This window comes from Hypomesus nipponensis, chromosome 2 (assembly GCF_054491055.1).
Source record: "Hypomesus nipponensis isolate SF chromosome 2, ASM5449105v1, whole genome shotgun sequence".
In the NCBI taxonomy this organism is placed as follows: Eukaryota; Metazoa; Chordata; class Actinopteri; order Osmeriformes; family Osmeridae; genus Hypomesus; species Hypomesus nipponensis.
The window spans coordinates 7,894,465-7,915,692 of NC_140362.1; the positions used below are offsets into that span (position 1 = coordinate 7,894,465).

General features: G+C 41.4%; 2 protein-coding genes and 1 pseudogene across 6 annotated transcripts in view; 2 read left to right on the plus strand and 1 right to left on the minus strand.

Moving 5' to 3' along the window:
- The window catches only part of washc5 (WASH complex subunit 5), a 93,295-nt gene extending 88,616 nt beyond the window's left edge, over window positions 1–4,679 (minus strand). The window contains exons 1-2 of one of the 3 annotated variants that reach the window (XM_084704079.1): window positions 4,543–4,679; window positions 4,098–4,318 (exon numbers count right to left, since the gene is read on the minus strand). In XM_084704079.1, the coding sequence (XP_084560205.1) occupies window positions 4,098–4,283 (186 nt within the window). In that variant the 5' untranslated portion in view covers window positions 4,284–4,318; window positions 4,543–4,679. Of the gene's footprint in view, window positions 1–4,097; window positions 4,339–4,386; window positions 4,408–4,542 lie in introns of those variants that run through there. The other 2 variants (XM_084704071.1, XM_084704088.1) reach the window with 2 other exon arrangements.
- On the plus strand, window positions 4,282–11,099 carry LOC146300641 (uncharacterized; annotated as a pseudogene).
- Window positions 11,100–13,611: 2,512 nt separating this feature from the next.
- On the plus strand, window positions 13,612–19,951 carry LOC146300642 (uncharacterized). 3 transcript variants are annotated; one of them, XM_084669296.1, is made up of 7 exons: window positions 13,612–14,204; window positions 15,272–15,418; window positions 15,644–15,732; window positions 15,836–15,955; window positions 16,096–16,170; window positions 16,317–16,705; window positions 16,793–19,951. In XM_084669296.1, exons 3-6 carry the CDS (start codon window positions 15,682–15,684, stop codon window positions 16,659–16,661), a joined length of 591 nt encoding a protein of 196 aa, XP_084525422.1. In that variant the 5' UTR covers window positions 13,612–14,204; window positions 15,272–15,418; window positions 15,644–15,681; the 3' UTR covers window positions 16,662–16,705; window positions 16,793–19,951. The 3 variants fall into 3 exon arrangements, with proteins under 3 accessions (XP_084525422.1, XP_084525428.1, XP_084525414.1); XM_084669302.1 differs by having other exon boundaries at window positions 13,612–13,920; XM_084669288.1 differs by lacking the exon at window positions 13,612–14,204 and having other exon boundaries at window positions 14,748–15,418.
- Window positions 19,952–21,228: the final 1,277 nt, after the last annotated feature.

Genomic DNA, 21,228 nt, shown 5'->3' on the forward strand with positions numbered 1-21,228 from the left:
CCCTCAAGCATTGGCCGTGAGACACACGCATTTTAACCATTTCACACGCTCTCACACCACCTTGTAGGCCTATATGTCAAGCTGAAAAGGCAATGCCAACCAAGTAGCCCTGTCATAAAATGGACTGAAAATTACAATCGACGTGTGTGCAATAATATCATTTATCGCAATTAATTTTGGTGCAATATATCGCACAAGAAAAAGTAGTTATCGTGACAGCCCTAAGTGTACTTTTCTCTGTTCCTTGTTGCCCTATTAAGTGTTGACATATACAGTTTGTATATAAAAAAGCTCCAAGTTTAACGCCATGTTGCCCTTTTGCATTTGTCTGTAATAAAATTTATTTGAAACCCCGAAATGACCCTTCTTCAGAAATGACATTTTTTATAAAGTTTAAGTGCATGAATGTTTGTTTGGTATTCAGAGTTCTTAAATGAATGTAGTATAACTAACACGTGTATCTGGATATATTTAAGATACAGTATTTCATGCAGAAAGAGAAGGTGCAGTTAGGTGTTGAAATGTATTTGACTTTGTATGGTACTTGAATGTTGCATCCCAAAGGAACAGAGAAAAGTACACCATGTGTGTGCTAGTTAGTTGTGCAACCACTCACTAACGGCAGCTAAGGCCGTGTGGAGTGAAACCTATACACAAAGGGAGCTCTCCTGCAACAGGATTGGTGACCACTGGTCTAAGGAATAAAAAGGTCAATATCTTTGAGTGACCCAGTAAGGCCCTAAAATGTAACTGATAGATAACCCATATTAGGCTAATCGAGTTAGATGGGGGAAACTTTTACTTTGAAGGAACAGGTAGTGCTGAAGACACATTTGGCCAATGACAGGCATTTCACGCTTACCTCCACCCACGTGAGAAAAATCCAAATATAAAGTTGTTTTATGGTTTGTGTTTAAAAAACGAGAAAAACAAAATAACACGTCAAAATCCATTTTTCCGTTTTTGCAGAAAAACGAAAAAACGGACACACAAACGTTTTACGTATTCATGCGTGTTCCGTTATAATACCAGTCTGAACACTCCACTGAGCACTCCACTGAGCACTCCACTGAGCACTCCACTGAGCACTCCACTGAGCACTCCACTGAGCACTCCACTGAGCACTCCACTGAGCACTCCACCCAGCTGCTAGTCCAAGCACTGGTCCTCTCCAAGTTGGACTATTGCAACTCGCTGCTCGCTGGTCTCCCAGCATGTGCAATCCGCCCTCTTCAGAGGATTCAGAACGCAGCGGCCCGCTGGTCTACAATCTACCCAGACGCTCCCATGTTACCCCGCTCCTCATCTCTCTCCACTGGCTACCCATCAACGCCCATATCAGATTCAAGACCCTGGTACTGACCTTCCGAGCAGTGAACGGGACTGCACCTGTTTACATCAAGTCTCTCCTGCAGCCTTACACCCCCACCCGTCACCTACGGTCTTCTTCAGACAACCGCCTGGTGGTCCCACCGCTCAAGACTGCCCGGTCCCAACACAAGCTCTTCTCCTGCCTGGCCCCCCAATGGTTGAACTAGCTCCCCACCTCCATCAAGGACACTGACTGTCTCCCCACCTTCAAGAAAAGGCTCAAGACGCACTTGTTCCGGGAGTACAACGGCACTTAAGAATGCTTGGCTGGACTTGTTAGTTAGTTTCCTCCAGGATCACAATGACTCTTATTAAAGTGACTCATTGCTCTTTTAGGTTAGATATAACAAAGCTAAGTCTTGTACTCGCTGTGTAATATTTTACTGTTGATTGTTCTTCTACAGGTACAGTCCTGCACTTTTGTGGTTCATGTTGTTTTAATTTGTAACTTGTATAACTGCATGCTCTTATGGGTCTTCTCTTTTGGCACTTGTTTAGCTTTTTCACAATGTATGCTTCATGTTTTGGCTACTTGCAATGTTTGGGACAGTCTCGTTGTTATGATCAGTGACCTATGCTCTTTTGTAAAGCTCTCTCTTGGAAGTCGCTTTGGATAAAAGCGTCTGCTAAATGAATACATGTAAATGTATAATGATATAAGGAAATATAGCTGCAAGCAGCGATGCGGGTTCCTCCGCAAAATGGCAAAATATTATAAACATGTACACTGCAGAAGATCGAGACTTGGACAACAAGAGAGCAAAACGACTTAATGTTTGTCCAAAAACAATTCCAGACTCTCAGTCAATGCACAACTAACTAAAGTCATGTGGGAAACTGGGCTAGGGCAGCATTCATATTCAGCTTCTTGCAAGAATAGCCTGTAACGGTTTAGCAGCCGACTCTCTGGTCCCATTAAACTACACAACATACACAATCAGGGTGACCAACAAGATTATATTACCTAACCAAAAATAACATTACAAACATCTAATTGAACGAACACAACAAATGAAATCCCTCGCAAGGCTGTTGTAACCAAACTATTTTCCACAAGTCTTTGCGTTTTTGGACATGCCGCACTGCATGCTGGGTACCCAAGGGATCTGACGCTGATAATCTAGCAGTGCTCCGACTACGTGATATGAGTATTAGTTTTTTGTCAGCTTTGGGACAAAGTTTAAGAAACTGTTTAATTGCATGAAATTGTGCATGGTATTTCAGAATGATGTCTGCCAGTTTAACTAAACAAGTAATCAAAATTATTCCAGGCCAAAAGACTGCTTGGATTCAAACCTGTAACCTTATGCTTTGCAGTACAACGTTTCAACCCACTGAGCTACCTGCAAGGCTGATAGTTTCTGTATCAAAAAAGGAAGCCGTTTCTCCTGCAGCATGGACTGTTCGATTCGGCCCAAGTTTAAACAGCTGTAATTCAATGATCTTTTGACATATCAAGGTGAAATTGCGCATGATACTTCAGAACGATGTCATCCTGTTTAACTAAACAGATATTCAAATTTAAGATGGGCTAAATGACTGTGGCTGGATTCGATCCTACAACCTTATTCTTTGCAGGTCGCCGTCCTAGCCCAGTGAGCTAATCTCAGTGTTGAGTATTTTCCCGTTCAGTTACTGTCTAAAAAAGTAAGCTGTTTCTCCTGTGGTAAGCAAAAGTTGAAACAGCTCTAATTCCATCATATTTTGACATACCAAGGTGAAATTGTGTACGGTACGTCAGAGTGATGTCACCTTAAAGCCTATTAGGTTTGAAAACCATCATTGAAAATGACATTTGATTTAGTGACACAAACATATTGAGTTAATGTGGAAATTTACATAAATACACCCCTTTCAGCCATTTTGTACTTGATTCAACTGCCTTAAGTAACATTTTTCAATACGTCAATGATACATATGTGTACCAAATTCCAAGTCAATTAGACCTTTGGTTCAAGAGAAGAGGAATTTTGAAATTATCGCTGTACAGGAAAATCCATCATGGCGGACCTTATGGGTCCTTGAGGCTTTTTAGTTCCTCATGAAAAATGAGGCATGCACGCCAAGTTTCAGAAGAATTGGAGCAATGGGGTGGAAATGCAACCACTCTGAAAAGTGGACATTTGGGCGTCGCCTGTGGCGCCCCCTATGGTCTGATGTGGGCCAGTCTGTGTTTGGGCCGTAGTTGTGGCATGTTGTATCAATATGCCAAATTTTAAAACTTTTTACCAATGTGTTCATGAGATAAATTACAATAATAATAATAATAATACCAACAATTACAATAAGGTCCTCCTGACGGAGGAACCCTAATTAAACTCACGTACACGGACCCCGCCCCTGCACGCAGGTCCGCTTTTCTTTAAGACACTGACTACAATTTTATCGCTGAGGTTCGACTGCCTGATTCACTAATAAAAGTACAGGGTTAGGCAAAGTACACCCTAACCCTAACCGTTTCTAAAAAGCTAGTAGGCTACTGTGGTACGGTAGCCAGTACCGGTAGGCTATACCGTGCAACACTAATAGCTGTAGCCTCGAGGAAACCCAAATATGCGATTAGTAGGCTACATTCGGGTATTTTTTTTAAAATAGGCTATGCCCCGGGTAACGAGTTGTTTTATCAACCCAAAACAATTTTGCATGGACGCTGATATTGATATGATCAATATTGCAAAACTCAACAAATGTAGTAGCCTACTCTTCTGGGACTCATCCCATCTCACCTTGAAGTAGCTGAAATCACATATGATGTCTCCATATTTTTGCTGATCACTCTTGTCCTTGAGTCTAAAGACTGTTGGGATGAACTCAGACAATCGAAGGAGCTCCGCGATGATTGCATTTCCTCGAGACACAATCCTGAGAACGGCTTGGCCGCACAAGTTGTTCTCTGCTAGGAAATCCACCATGGCGGAAGATCCAGGAAAAGCCTTTCTGCACACTCCTGTCAGGAAAGAAAGGGCTCTGAAAAGGAACCAAAACCCACTTCTGTTGTTCAGCCATGTAGCTTACCAGGAATGCAAACAGGATGTCTTTCTCGACGACAACATGTAGGCTAGCAGTTCATTATCAATCAGGTCAACTGTCACATTCGCGTGATCGTTAAAATCATGTTTTAACTAGCAACAGTCGAGCAACAATCTAAACAGTGCTAAATTCCATCCTTACCGCTAAAATCAGCTTTCGGTTATGTAGAACTCATTTGCTAAATAGTTTTATTGTATCAGTTCCTGTTTACCGTCATGTGACAAGGAACCACATGATTTTCCATTGTTTAAGACAAGGTGTTCTCGATTTAACGTCCTGGCATGCCGAATAAGCAGACGGATATAGGCCTATATCAAATGCAATTTCAGTGTTAGATTGTAATACTTACAAAATAGCCCTTATCTTTTTTTCACGCATATTTTTCGGCGTCATATAGGCTACACCAACATAATGAATAACACCATAATACTGAAAACTACAAACTACTAAAATTACATGTGGAGTCCAGTAGATGGCGACAGACGATCACAAATACCGTTAATGCATTTTGTTATTGGCTAAAAGTTATCTTGCCATTAAATGCCATGCACCTGGTTTCTTGTTGTTAGGATGTGCTGATACTCTACCTGGAAAATCAATAAATGTATGATAAACACTGATTCATAGCCAATGCCATGGCACAAAATGTCTGCATAATATGGCCACTGCGGTAATGCCTCGGAGCCTGACCCTCTGCTTCTCTAGAGACATGAGGTATATTACTCATTTACAGCCATATCAGAGCCATGGGTTGAGCAGAACAGATCACTTATGGGTTTCCAGGGAGGAAATTACAACGTGGAATTATTAAATTCGTTTTTCTTCACTGACATTTTATTTTCAGTCAAAAATGGTGTCTGTGTGTGGGTGTGTTTTTGTTCATGGGCATAACATGTGTGGACTCTTTTCTGCTCTTTTGCTAAATATATAGTACTTTTCATGGCAATAACTTAACAGTCCCAGTGAAATTAAATGTATCTCACTGAAATTAAATGTATCTCATTCATTTTCATTGTCTTTGTGTCTTCATGCCTTACTCAGCTATTATTCAAAGGAAACATTTTATGTTTTAGTTAGGGAAGATACTTAACTGTCATGTATGGGTTATCTTTCTCAGATAACCATGTTGAATATTACTCTGTGACTCACAGCACCAGTTCTGCAAAGTGCAGGTGAGAACAAGTAAGGTATACTGACGAGATTGCAAGGTTTAACAGAGGAACCTGGGGTGAGGTTTTAGAGATCAGACTGCTGTCTTTCAAAAGAACAGACTGCAACAGTAGCATCTGTTAGCATGTTAATGGTCTCATAATTTACAGAGACACCGGGTTTGCATGTTTAACTGAAACCTATCTCTTGTGTGATTCAGAGACTCAGGACCTCTTATCTTCCAAAGCTATGTCCCATGGGTAGCCTCTACATTGACTAGACAAATAGATGCAAATTTAGACAAACAAAGCACAGCACCACATTAAATAATCAAATGCATGCAAATATAATTCCAATAGCTCTATTTGTTAATGTAGGCAAAACTTGTTCCAGCATGTCCTTGTACCAAATTCCTGTCCTTAAAACAAGAAACAAATTAAAGGATTCTTCTAATAGATTCAATGTTTCTGACATGAGATCCTGTATATTATTACAGAATGGATCATGTTTATTCTGCAAAGGGTGTGTTCTATAGTCTTAGTTCTCAGCTGTTTCTGCATTTGTCCAAACCAAAGATTTTCAAGAATTTTAATCCACCTTGTTGTTCCTTAAAAAAATGTATCACTATTTGAAACCATCTAGGAACAATTACACAGCCTAGAATGGGAATTTTGAATTGATATTTCTAATTTTTTTTAGGAGCATGAACTGTTTACGTGTAAAAATAGTTGTCAACATCTACATTAGACATTCAACCTCAATTTCAAACTGATAAATGGGTCTCACTTTAAGGTTGACTCTTAAATCATCTTTGCTCCCTAGATTGGGACAGGTAGGTAGATATGCCTACTTAAGTAGGTAGATACTTTATTCCCTCCCAAGGGGAAATTGTGGATCAATGACAACTCAGCCAGCTGAACTCACACCAATGTGCTGTGATGTCATTTATTTTTCCACTCCACATAAACCTAATGGATGCAGCTTTGCTGATACTGTACCTCTCAATTAGCCAGTTACATAATTACAGTAAAGGTAACTCTACACTCTACAATACTGCTCAGCCTGTTGTTATTTTTGATACCGTATAAGAGACAATAATATTTAGCTGTAAAAATGTTTTTTTATCGGTATAAATATTTTTTTGCATCTGTAAAAATATTCTTTGCATCTGTAAAAAGGTTTTGGTTGTGAATACTTATTGTGTAAAAACGGTTTGTACATGCAAAATCTTTTTGACCAACACTTTTTTTACAGATGCAAAACCTATTTACAAATTCTACAGATGCCAAAAAAGATAGACGCAAAATATTATTGTCTTTCATTTGACGCCATAAAAAGCAGTAACAGAACATAATCTAGAGACAAACAGTACAATGTACCTCAGGTGATAATTAAGCTTTGTTTGGTAACTTTGATAAAGGAAAGCCGTGTTAACATGGCTTGATGCATCCAGAAGAGTAATTGGCAGCTGGCTTTGTGTATTACCCCAGTGGGAGGACAGGTGTGGCTGCTGCTCCAAATCCAGGCAATTTTCAGCTCAACAGATGGATAAAACAGTAAGGGGTTTACACAATATATTCTTAATACACTCTGGTGATGGGAAGACATTTTAGATACATTATATGTTGTTTAACAAGGGCGTAGGTTTGGTCTCACCTTTGGTAGGGACACTGCCCCCCCCCCCCCCCCACCAATAAATACAAAAAATTATGGAGCCTACATCATCTGTACTGGATTTCTGAGCTTTGAAATAATGAATTATATTTGGGCATCCCAAATTGATAGCACCTTTTTACTACCTACAAGTATAAGTGTGAATGATAACAATGTCTAAACATCCCTTAAAAACTGCAATTTAATGGAATCCTTACCAAAATGGACAATTCAACATCTCACCGGAACCCCTGATGCTGATTCATTATCAACCTGCTCTACATCTGTAGGTTCAGGGTGCTGTTTTTCCTGCAAAGTAATTCATCAATGTAATACAGCCACTAACCATGCTGAGCTAACATTGGTCGAACTTGTAAAATTCGGTAAAGTTGGCATGACATTCACAGATTGAAACTTCCGGGATCAGTTACTCTTTAGCGAAATGTTATTAAATCACAAATAACACCTATTTCGTACTGTAGTAAGGTAAACAACGAGCTACAAATTCATTTTCATCAAAACGAGCCGTCTGGCAACCTGAAGAAATAACATTGGTCTCTACGAGCAGCCGGCAGTAAGACGAGCGCTTAGGGACTGTCTACAAACGACCACAGCGAAAAGAGATACAACAACAATATTTATTAATGTAATGTAGTATTTCCAAACGTACCTCAATTATATTATAACTACTCTTTTGCTGGTTGTACTACAGCACTTACTTTTCAAAAATAAGCATAATCCCAATTTGGGGGAATATTTTTTGCCAAAAATGTTTAATAGTTTTCTATATAAATACAGTTGTGTCTTTAAACTTTCCTCACACATAAATCTTATTATGGTGGTTGTACTACAGCATTTACGTTTCAAAAATCTTAATTTCAATTTGGGGGAATATTTTTTCAAAAAAGTTTAATATTATTATCCATTCAGGAGAGAGGAGTGAACAAAAGAGACAGAACCCCCGCAAAACGGGCCGGACTCTGTCTCTCCAGCCACCCTCAAGATCTGCGCTAACCAGCTGTCTCTGGTGTTCACCTACATCTTTAACTTCCTGGAGACATGCCATGTGCCAGCCTGTCTCAAGTCCCCCACCATCATGCCTGTGCCCAAAAAGCCAAGGCCAACAGGACTTAATGAGGGAGTCAGATGGCTGAGCGGTTAGGGAATCGGGCTAGTAATCTGAAGGTTGCTAGATTGATTCCCGGCCGTGCCAAATGACGTTGTGTCCTTGGGCAAGGCACTTCACCCTACTTGCCTCGGGGGTATTGTCCCTGTACTTGCTGTAAATCGCTCTGGATAACAGCGTCTGCTAAATGACTAAATGTAAAATGTAAATGTATTGTAATGACTACAGACCCGTCACCCAGACTTCTGTAGTAATGAAGTCTTTCGAGCGCCTGGTGCTGGCACACCTTAAATCCATCACAGTCCCTCTACTGGATCCCCTGTAGTTTTCCTACAGAGCCAACAGGTCTGTGGACGATGCAGTTAACATGGCCCTCCACTTCACCCTACAGCACCTGGACTCCCCAGCATCCTACGCCAGGATCCTGTTTGTGGACTTCAGCTTTGCCTTTAATACCATCATCCCCGCTCTGCTTCAGGACAAGCTCTCCAAGCTGAACGTACCTGATTCCACCTGCAGGTGGATCACAGACTTCCTGTCTGACAGGAAGCAGTGCGTTAAGCTGGGAACACAAGTGTCTGATTCCCGGTCCATCAGCACCCGATCTTCTCAGGGCTGTATCCTTTCTCCTCTGCTCTTCTCCCTGTACACCAACAGCTGCACCTCCAGTCATCCGTTCGTCAAACTCCTCAAGTGTGCGGACGACACCACCCTTATGGGCATATTTCTGGTGGAGACGAGTCTGATTATAGGTGGGAAGCGGACAACCTGGTGACCTGGTGCAGCCAGAACAACCTAGAGCTCAATGCTCTCAAGACAGTGGAGACGGTTGTGGACTTCAGGAAGAACACAGCCCCACTCACTCCCATCACCCTGTGTGACTCCCCAGTCAACACTGTGGAGTCCTTCCACTTCTTAGGCACTATCCTCTCCCAGGACCTCAAGTGGGAACTGAAAATCAGCTCCCTCGCCAAGAAAGCACAACAGAGGATGTACGTCCATCCCCATCTGGTACGCTGCTGCCACTGCCAAGGACAAGAGCAGGCTGCAGCGTATCATCCGCACTGCGGAGATGGTGATTGGCTGCAATCTGCCTTCCCTCGAGGACCTGCACACCTCGAGGACCCTGAGCCGACCGAAGAAGATTGTGGCCGACCCACCCTGGACACTCCTTGTTTCAGTCACTCCTCTCTGGCAGAAGGTCACGTCATAAAACAATTTGCATTTTGCACTAAATAACAATACTGTATCTGTACCATTTGTATCTCCTGTAATATTTGTATTTTATATTGTAAATTACAGCAACTTATATTTTATTTTATTGTATATTTTATTTCAATTATATTCCACTTAGTATTGCTAGTTTATGTACCTTTAGTGTAGTCAGACCACATTTACATTTAAGATTTCTATATGTTTATTGTATGCACCTTCCTGCCAACTCAAATTCCTTGTGTGTGCAAACTTTCATGGCGAATAAATCCCTTTCTGATTCTGATTAGGTTAGTATAGGTTTTTAAGGTTAGTATAGGTTATTATGTGTATTATGTGTATTTAGAGGTTTAGTATAGTGTATTGAATATTGTATATTGTTTGTATATTAGGGGGATTACTATATTTCATGTTATTATAGATGATCTGTTATTATAGATGTTCTGTGTACTTGTGTATGTTATGTTATGCCAGGTTGCTTCGTGTTGTCTTGTCCTACGAATGTCAGTGCCCAGTCTGACCCTGTATTGTTCTGTGCATCTGACAATAAAATACTTGAACTTTCAGTGTGTGCACATCCAGGCAAAAATACACTGCTTACACAAAAAATACTAAACTTCAGGGACTATTGCTACTTGACAACAATGAAATAGTTTGTTTCTCATTACAAGGCAATGTTTTCATCTGCTTGAAGAATTAATTATGAGACTAAGACTAATTATGTGTGGATTATTTTTGGAGACATGACTCTTTGTAAGTATTAAAGTATTACATGTTTTTAGCAATAAATATTCCCTAAAATTATGCATATGCCTTTTTTTGAAAAGTAGGTGCTGCAGTACAACCAACAGAAGACTAGTTATATGTGAGTAAAGTTTTGAGACACAACTCTATTTAATTATGAAACTTTTAAACGTTTTTGGGAAACATTATTCCCATAAATGAGGATTATGCCTATTTTTGAAAAGTAAGTGCTGTAGTACAACCATCAGAAGAGTAGTTATGTGTGAGGAAAGTTTAAAGACACAACTGTATTTAAATGATAAACTAATAAACGTTTTTGGCAAAAAATATTACCCCAAAATAGGATTATGCCTAGTTTTGAAATGTAAGTGGTGTAGTACAACCAGCAGAAGAGTAGTTCTGGTTGAGTAAAGTTTAAAGACACAACTGTATTTAATGATAAAACTATTAAACGTTTTTTTGCAAAAAATATTCTAAAAAAATAGGATTGTGCCTATTTTTGAAATGTAAGTGCTGTAGTACAACTGGCAGAAGAGTAGTTATGAGTGAGGAAAGTTTAAAGACACAAATGTATTTAATGATAAAACTATTAAACGTTTTTGGCAAAAAATATTCCCCAAAATTGGGATTATGCTTATTTTTGAAAAGTAAGTGCTGTAGTACAACTGCCAGGAGACAAGTTGTAATTGAGGTACGTTTGGAAATACTACCTTGTTTAAACATTAAATTAATAAATATTTTTGTTGTATCTCTTTTCGCTGTTGTCGTTTGTAGACAGTCCCTAAGCGCTCGTCTTACTGCCGGCTGCTCGTAGAGACCAATGTTATTTCTTCAGGTTGCCGGACGGCTCGTTTTGATGAAAATGACTTTGTATCTCGTTGTTTACCCTACTACAGTACGAAATAGGCGTTATATGTAATTTACTAAAATTTCGCTAAAGCGTAATTGATCCCAGAAGTTTGAATCTGTTCATGTCATGCCAACTTATTGTCTTTCACTCAGTTCAACTTCTAAAACGTCAGGAAGGGCATGCTTTTTGTAGAAAAGATTCTGCTGAAGATAACCAGTATATAGGATCTTTCAAAACAAGCCTATTTCATTCGTCATTTGCCTGATACAGCGACCTACGTTAGCCAGGCTAGTTTCACTCAGTCAGCCTATTTAAAGGTCTCTGACAGTTAGAATCACTGTTTTCAGGCAAAGGTTGAGCTGGTATTTTGTCAGATGTGCATATATTGACCAGTTTAGAGCTAAATACTATTGTTAGAGCCTGTGTTTTGAGTGACTTTGCATGGGTTTCGAACGCATTTCCATTCAAGTATTGCCACTGCATTTCACAGTCAAAACTGAAGTCTGCATCAAGTGTAGATGTAAAAAGTTTCATTTTTCACCACTGACATGGACCCTTTCTTCACTTTTAAAGGTCACGCAGAGGCCTGCTCAACTGAGTGCAACAGACCATGCTGAGAGCAACAAGAGAGAATGTTGAGTGTAACAGAGGATGCAACAGAGGATGCTGTAGCAACACAGACCCTTTGCTGGACTACCCCTCTACCCCTCTCTACCTCGACAGCTTCTCTTCAGCCCTGCCTAGGGCTGTCACGATAACTACTTTTTCTTGTGCGATATATTGCACCAAAATAAATTGCGATAAACGATATTATTGTAATTGTAATTTTTCAGTCCATTTTATGCCACTGATTACATAATGACAGCCCCCCCCCCCCAAGGCGAGTTTGTCTGTCGCTTCGCTCCATCATACTTTACTGTTTATAACGTTAACAGGGCTACTTGGTTGGTGTTTACTTTTTCTGCTTGAGAGGTGTGGCGTGAGAGCGTGTGAAATGGTTGAATTGCGTGTGTCTCACGGCCAATGCGTGAGAGTTGGCAGCCCTGTGTTTGTCAAAAGTTTGCAGCATATTTGTAAATGCTGTATTTTTACCGTGTTTAATGGCTGCATCTCTTTGTCTATATAGCGAGTTACGCTATCCGTGAGTGTGCACCATTTCGCCCTGTCACGTTTACATTTGCACTGTCGGGAAAAGGCATCTGTAACAGAACTGTATGGAAGACCCCTTTCCAGCTCCAGCTGCAGTTGTTGTTCACAGGTTGAAAAACTGGGTGGGATAGACAGTTATGTATTGCTAGGTGAGATGTTAGGTTAGTTGCCTCTATTCGTTTCCACTTGTTTTAAACAAAGTTGACATACCGGTGTTGTCGCCCAACTGGTTACCACGCTAACTGGTTCCCCAGCTGTGCGTTCACGCATCAGTCTTCCTCCATCACCAGATTCGTCACAAATTCACAAACATGCTACTGGCGATTTTCAAGTCGGATCTCATATTTGCTGCGGCGAATATGAAAGTATGAAAGTATAGGTTACGTGTGCACTAAATTACATCCATTCACAACAAAAAAACGCGTAGGCTATTTTGATCGTATTATCTGGGTTAGCAGCGACGTTCTTGTATAAATGTTTAATATGTGGTGTTAGAAGGAGCTGTGATGTCATGGAAAATACGGCTATTGGCTCGAAACAACCCCAAATACGTGATTAGTAGCCTAAATTCGGGTAGTGTCTATGGGAACCAGTTGTTTTAGAAGAAGCCAAAACAAGATGTTACCTGAAGGCCAACGTAGTTAATAAATACGTACCAATTTGGTAATATTTTGTGAGCTAAATAGCTCTCAGTGTAAGGCAACAGACTGCCATGTGGAGTGCGTTTTTGCTCTAGTGCGATCGAATCCCACTTCATGCGATCACGCAAATGTTTTATTTTGTCTCCATTTATTTTGTTGTGAATGGATGTAATGTAGTGCGCACGTAACCTATACTTTCATACTTTCATATTCGCCGCAGCAAATATGAGATCCGACTTGAAAATCGCCAGTAGCATGTTTGTGAATTTGTGACGAATGTGGTGATGGAGGAAGACTGATGCGTGAACGCACAGCTGGGGAACCAGTTAGCGTGGTAACCAGTTGGGCGACAACACCGGCTCGTTGACGTTAATTGGCTCTCATCTCATTCGTCTTAAAGGGGCAATTGACTGCAAAACCGATTTTACCTTGTCATAGTTGAATAACGACAGTTCGGTGGGTAAAATGAACATACCGTGAATATCAAAGTCCATTGACACCTCTTTCCTATTCAAATCTCAAAAAGAAAACATTTGGCTGTAAAACGCTAGCTTTTCAACAAAGCTATCGGTCCTACGTAGGACCGGTGATCGCCCTCTTATTGGCTCTGGTCTGTATCTTTGTCACGCCCCCGAATTTACATCCAGACCAGCCCGAGGTAGCGTCTATCTCCGATACTAGTTTAGCTGCGCGCTGCTTTGTGTAAGCTACTTATAAGGAATTACAAAGAAGAACATTTTGAATTATAACAAGGATATTGAAAATGGACCACGGTCGTAAATGCTGTATTCCAGGCTGTACAGGGAAGGCTAACACTCACAGTCTTCCCAAGGAGCCAAACATTCAACAGGCATGGCTGCTGTTGTCTTATGAGAAGATCCCGACGAAGTTCGACACTCAATCATTCATTTGCTCTGAACATTTCACCCAAGACTGTTTTGACAACCTTGGACAATTGCAAGCAGGATTTGCTAGGAAGCTGAACCTGGAAAGAGGTGCTGTTTCGACCATATGCTCATTGCAACCGCCTATAAGGACAGTATGATGTTGTGCTAACAAACACCGGAGCTGAAGATTGCGGCTTTGAAACCAAGTCCATTTTAACTTGTTCTTCCTAACTAGCTGTAGATGTCACGAAATAGAACACTTTATAACACAGTGAGTTCACGCCTTCTCTTCACCTGTCGGTGTCCGCTCTGTGTGTGGAGACGCTAGTCCCGCCTACGCTTTCGACACAGAAAGCAGAGAAGATGACTGAGGCATCGGGATCGACTAAAATGTTGGTGACATTCGTTCTTATTTAAAAATTAATGTAATCATTATTTGTTATAAAAACGATCAGTTGCAATATATCAGCACCAAAAATTATTGCGTTCATTTCCATATACCGTGCGATAAATCAATATATTGACTATCGCAACAGGCCTAGCCCTGCCCCCAAGACAGCTTCATCCAGCTGGCCTGCCCTGCCCTGCCCTGCCTGTCTGCCCCTGCCTCGATATCTCAAAAGGTCACTGAATTACAGCTGTGTCAACTTCAGCCAAATCTTATAATGCTTGCCAAAGAACAAATAGCTTACTTTTCTATACAGTAACCGACCACAATGGTTCTCAACACTGAGAATAGCTTTTGCGGCACCCGGAGCACATTCGACTGGCTATCAGCTACCTCGGTTCTAGGTTTGAGGGCCAATCTGATTCTCACCCTGTCCAACTGTCAGGCCGATTGAGCCAATCGGAACACGTACATCTCCAATTACGTCACACCGAGCTGAGCCATAGCAACGGCGTCCACGACCCCAGAGACCCCCGCCAAAGTTGTGAGATGAGTGACAGTTAGTCGCGTCAGTTCATTCATTGCAGGATACGCTATTTCCAATTGTTTGCAGTACCGCACCGCAAAGCTAAATACATACATAGCTAATCAAAAAAATAATCCGTTTGACATTTCAATACATGTTATCATTCATCGGGTCAATGACAAGTAATATCACAAATATTAGAGTTTGTCATTTCAGAGTTTGTCATGTAGTAGATTTCCTCAGGTAGTATTGGCTGTCATTTAACGCTAGCTACTTTTTAAAGGGATTGCTAATAGGTTACAGCAGCGACAGATGTTATTCAGACTAGAAAATCAATATTTAACCTGTTATTTATTATAGATGTCACTGGGGACAAAACGAAATAAATAGAACTTTTTCACTTGTGGTAATAGTGACCCAGATTTTTTTTTAAATAATAATAATAAATAGTAGCTAGCTAAATATTTGATATGTTAAAAAGCTAATTATAACAATAAATACATGTTATTGTACTAGTGTGAAAAATCGTTCCTTTTACCTTGTAGATGTCGAGTTCAAAAAGCCACAAAAGTATGATGGATGGGGAATGGATGTCCCGTTTGAGGAGGTTTGCCAGCTCTGGGGTTTGGCCTGCCGATGCAGGCAACAGGCCAGCCCCAATACAGAAGAGGTGGTATGACTTCTTTCAAAAGGTATGTAAAATGACCAAAAGATTACTGATTTTTTTTTCTGATGGCCTATAAAGATTACTAAATTGCTAGAAATACCAGTCACAGTATGGGACCTTGATAAGGATAATGAACAGCAACTTCAGTGTCAATGTCATGTTTAGTCACCAATAGAAGATGATTTGTCAAAACGCTCCATTTCTATTGGGTTGTTTTCTTAAAAAAATGTGTTTGTTTTATTTGGAACAGATTGAGTTCCGTGTCCGTTACAGTTACGTGGCCAAAGAATGCTGTTTGGTGGGACACAGCAGTGTACTTATGGCTTTCATAACCCAAAGGTAATGTGAATGAGACTTCTTGACACCAAAACACTAAAATAATCACTTTGTGATGTGCTCAGTAATGTGATGTCTGACATGGATCTCTCTGTCCTTAATCCAGCCAACCACTGGACAAACTGTGGCAGAGACCTCTACCTGTGCTGCCCCTCCCCCACTGGGAACGGCCTCTATCTCTGCCTCAGCCCATGTCCCACCACGGCCCACACTGAATTTGTCCATGGTGAGTATTTCAATATTATTATTGTCATACAAGCTTTCAAATATGGACAACCACTGATTACATATGATGATGGCAAAATGGAAGAGCATTTCAGGTTTACAATGTATTCCTTTGATAAATGTCTCTAATTGTCGCCACAGTTTTCTAAACCACGATTTGGAGGCTCACATGGTGCTGCTGCAAAGCCCAATGTGAATGTGGTTAGGAAAGCAAGGGTAAATATGATTATATGTAAATATATATTTATAGGTTAATATGAGCAAACCTAAATCTTAAGAGCTTGATTTGATTACATTGAGCTCTACTTTTTACAAATGCTTCCCCCCCTCCTTCTCCCTCTCTCTCTCTCTTTTCTGTCCAGTCCACCCACCATGACAGGAGACACCCAGGCCACTGCCAGCTCACCTACGGCCTCTGTGAGGACCACCCCACCTGGCTTAGGTTCCCCTATGGCCTCTGTGAGGCCCAGAACACCATCAAGCCCTGCCATGGCTTTTGTGAGGACCGAATCACCGTTCTCAAAGCCCCCATCCACTCCCTACAAAGCCTCCATTTGGACATCTTCCCGCTCCAGCCCAGCAACAACCTCTGTGAGGCCCAGCACATCTTTCTGCCTCAGCACTGTCTCATTGTTCAATGTTTCAGGCTGTGGACGAGCATGGCATGCCAGGCATGGATCGGGTGGATAGACTGGCAGTGTGCTTAGTGGAGCTGAGGCATCAGACCAACATGACCCTCAATAACCAGCAGGTCAGCAAGACATTCATTGCACAACAGATATTTGTTTATATATGTATAACATATAAACATATAAAATATATGTTCTTTCCTTCTTAGGTCAGCAACATTTTAGGGCTGTGGCAAGACCTGCTGGATTATGACAAGCAGAGGGTCGTGTTTGCTGCGCGGCACCTGGACAGGCTGATCAAGGGAAGGTTCCGCCACAAAAAAAAGGTGGAGTTCACGCAAGGTGTGGAGAGTGTGGAGAGGTGTGTCCTGGGGTCCACTGGTTCGCCTGCTCAGTGGCCAGACTGCTGCCGCCTTGTGGAGGCCATCTTTGTCCGGCTCTCGGACATCCACAAGAGTCCCAGGAAGCAGGGGAAGAGCAGCATGTCCAGGTGGATCCTGCAGGACTACCGCAAGGTCTGACAGCTCATCCTGGGCAATGGGGCCATCATGCAGGGCACCACCCTGCAGCTGGTGCAAGTGAACCAGTCGACCCTCTCCCAGTAGTACAACCGCAGGGTGAAGAGGCAGCATCTGGCTGTGCTGCAGTAGGGCATTAACTTGCCAGGTCCTCTAACTGTGGCTGCCGAGCCTCTCCCGCCTGCCAACATCCGCCCTGCTGTTGCTCCACCTCAACCCCAGGGAGCAGCCCACACCTACCACCTGCCGCAGAGCACAGCAGGGCAAGCAAAGACCAAGAGGCGGGCAACATGTGCAGCCACAGCACCAGCTACAGCGGTCTGACCCAGGCTGGCAACCCAGAGGCAGCTCTTCCCTGTGCCTTCAGCAACCCTTGGAGGCCCCCACTCCCATCCCTATCATGCCCCATTCTACCATCATTGCCCCTCGCCCTGCTGCTGGGCCTTTGTATATGGTTTACATTGTTTAGATATAGTTAATTTCCCCTGTGTATATAGTTTTAATTAGTTGTTGCATTTTGATAACATACACACTTGGAGACTCAAGTGGTTGTTTATTAGAAATAGTCAAAGGTGCCGTTGGTGGGACGCGAACCGCTGAACTTTGGTTCCATTCTACATCTTCCCCAAACTCTGTGAAATTTGTAATTTCGGGTGTTTTTTCCAATTTTCTTAAACGTAACGGGTTAAAAATGTTTAAACTATGAATGGGGACCTTTTTCCTCAATTTTTCTTTCCCCTCCCTTCTCCCCGTTCTTCCCCCCTCAAACGAACGATTGTTCCCCAGCTTTAGTGGAGTAGGCTAACACAGTGCACTGCAAGGAGCAAGGTCACAGGTTCAAATCCAGCTGCAGTCTTTTGGCCTGTCATAGTTTTGATTATCTGTTTAGTTAAACAGGATGACATCATTCTGATATACCATGTGCAATTTCACCTTGACATGTCAAACGTTTCTTAACCTTTGTCCTAAAGCTGACCAAAGCTAATACTCAAATTACAGTTGGAGCACAGCTAGATAATCAGCATCAGCGCCCCTTGGGTACCCAGCATGCAGTAAGGTATGTCAAATAGGCAAAGACTTGTGGAAAATAGTACGGTTACAACAGCCATGCAAGGGATTTCAGTTGTTGTGTTTGTTCAGTTAGATGTTTGTAATGTTATTGGTGGCCAAGCCGCAAAGCGGCGAAGCCACCTTAAGTGTTCTACGTATTCTTATTATTAGGGGCCAAGCAGCGAAGCTGCTATTGTTATTGTTAGTTTTATCATTATTATTAGGGTTGCTCCGGTAGGAGGAAACCTATTGTTTTTGTTAGTATTCTTATTATAATTATTTTTCTCCGCTAAATGGCCCAATAGCTCAAAAAGTCCTGGACCCGATTTTTCCAATTTGGCCCAATGATACAACAGGTCACTCATTACTCCCAGACGGCTAGTGGCCCATGTGCGCCCATAGGTGGCGCTTTAAAACTCGCCCAAAGTCTACGTGATTTCCCCAGCGCCCCATTACTCCAAAATGCCTGAGAAATGGTATACATGCCTTATTTCTCATGGGGAACAAAAAAGCCTCAAGGACCCATATTGTCAGACTTATCAATTTTCCTTTAAAACCCTTCTTCTCATGAACCATAGATTTATGTAAATGTACACATTGCCTCAATATCTTTGTGTTAATAAATCTAATATAATTTTGACTGATTGTTTTTCAAACCTAATAGGGTTCAAGACAACATCACTCTGAAGTACCATAAACAATTTCACCTTGGTATGTCAATATATGATTGAATTCAAGTGAAATGCTCCAGAGTGCGCGCGCTCCAAATTCTCAAACTTATCCTGCCCCTTGACACTAGGGTGACCACCTGTCCCGCTTTGCGTTTTGTCGCACACCATTTGCACCCCATGTGCTGCATGTCGCATATTGAAAATGCTGTGCGATACAATACAGCGCAAAGAGGGACAGGTGGTCACACTACTTGACACGCGCTAGCTTGGCGAGACGCACACACATCCTTTCTGGAAATGGTGTGCTGACCAAGCCCCCACCCTTGGTCTTTAGCTCCTGTTTTATTTCGCTTCCAATCGCAGCTCGCCGTTACAAATATTAAAAAAATGTTGGTGGCCATTGTTGTTTTCAACTGGAAATGCATGATAGCCGTGTTGGAGGCAGCCATGTTCGGTAAGTCCTATTTTTACACATTTTAAGCTAGAATCAATGATTGGGTTTGTGAAAGTACACTACTCTTGAATGATGGTGAATATTTGAGCACTCTGAGACCTTTAGATCGTGAGTTTGAATTGTGCGGTTACAACAGCCGTGCGAGGGATTTCAGTTGTTGTTTTTGTTCAGTTACATGTTTGTAATATTATTGTTTATCAGTTCATATAATCTTGTTGGTCACCCTGATTGTGCATGTTGTGTATTTTAATAGGACCAGAGAGTCGGCTGCTGTACTGCCATAAGCTATTCTCGCTAGGAGCTGAACATGAGCTCTGCCTTAGCCTGGTTGCCCACATGACTATTGTTACTTGTGCATTGACTGAGATTCTGGAAAGAGATTAACTCAAGAAGAGTTACAGTATCTGCTGTTATTCAGCCATCTTGGGGAAAATGTGTCAATTGTCGGAGGCATGCTTTTGGACTACCCCTCATCTCATGTGGCTGCCGCAGCATTTCTCACTTGGCATGACCTGTGCTGGGAAAGAGGAAAACAGCATGGATGGAAGTTGTGTGTGGGCAGATGTGTCTTTACATAGGGTGAAATGGAATAAGAAACGCAATACAAAATGGCTGAAAGGGTTGTATTTATGTAAATGTCCACATTGCCTCAATATCTTTGTGTCAATAAATCAAATTGAGGGTTTTTCAAACCTTATTGTCTTTGAGATTACATCATTCTGAAGTAGTACCATGTGCAATTTTATGCAATTTGACATTGAAATGTAGACAGTTTCTTAACCTTTGTCCCAAAGCTGACCAAAGGTAATACTCTGCCCTTTCTATTCTTAAAATCTCAACAGTTGGTGTGTAGCAGTGTAGCAGAGAGGATAGAGAGGCCGATTTGTAACCTTAAGCATGAGTTCAAATCCCCATTCAGCCTATTGTTATTGGCCAAACATGAAGTTGTTTTACTTGTACATTTTATAATATTTAGCCATTTTGAGGAGGAACCCACATCGCTGCTTGCAGCTATATTTTTTATATTTTATTTGCTCCCACAATCGTTTGCCACTGCAGGGTTGCAAGTAAAATAACACAGCAACAAAAGTTCAACGTTGTGGAATGCACACGTGTAATTATGGTCACATATTCAATAAGTCATGTAGCATACACATTTACAGCGTCTGCTGTTTTCTGCCAGCTTGGCAGCAGAGACTTTGTTGAATTTTGCCTATATTATATGTCTGTATTCCTGATATGCTTGGACTACAATATTTCACGCAGGAGGAGTAGACAAAGTTTGTAAGATTATTGTCTGCTCCTCCTGCGTGAAATATGCGGCTCTTGTTTCGTCCATGTTTGCGATTGGACATACGGTGCAAACACCGCCCCTTTATGTGAACGCGCATGTCCCTAGATTGGAAAGATCTGGGTTGAGTTAGAGAATTGATAACTGCCGTCGTAGCAAGGTTTATTGTGATTGCGATTGTTAGGCTTCGCGTAGCCGGGTAACTGAAAGTAATCCAGAGCATGTTGATCTTTATTCGTAGTACAGGCCCCAGGATTGAACACTCATGTTAGACTGACAAGATGTTGGAAGAAGTTTTCATGACCTATAATTAGATTAAAATTAAATTAAATTCCTAACATTTAACACCATGCCAACTCTATCACAGGAAGAAGTGTGTTTGCTAACATGCACATTGACAAAGGATGCTTCATTCTGGAATATCGTGGAGAGTTACTTTCCCAAGAGGAGAGCCAAACAAGACAAACTGTATATAATGTCACAGAAAATACTTACCTGTTTGATTTTGACTGGAATGGGAAACAATGGTGGTAGGTTTTGGGAACCTTATTGACAGACTAATATATATTTTACAGATGTTATATTGGAAACTCAATGTAATATTTTTTTCCCCTTCACCCATTTTAGCATTGATGCCTCAAAGGAAGATGGTTCTCTTGGA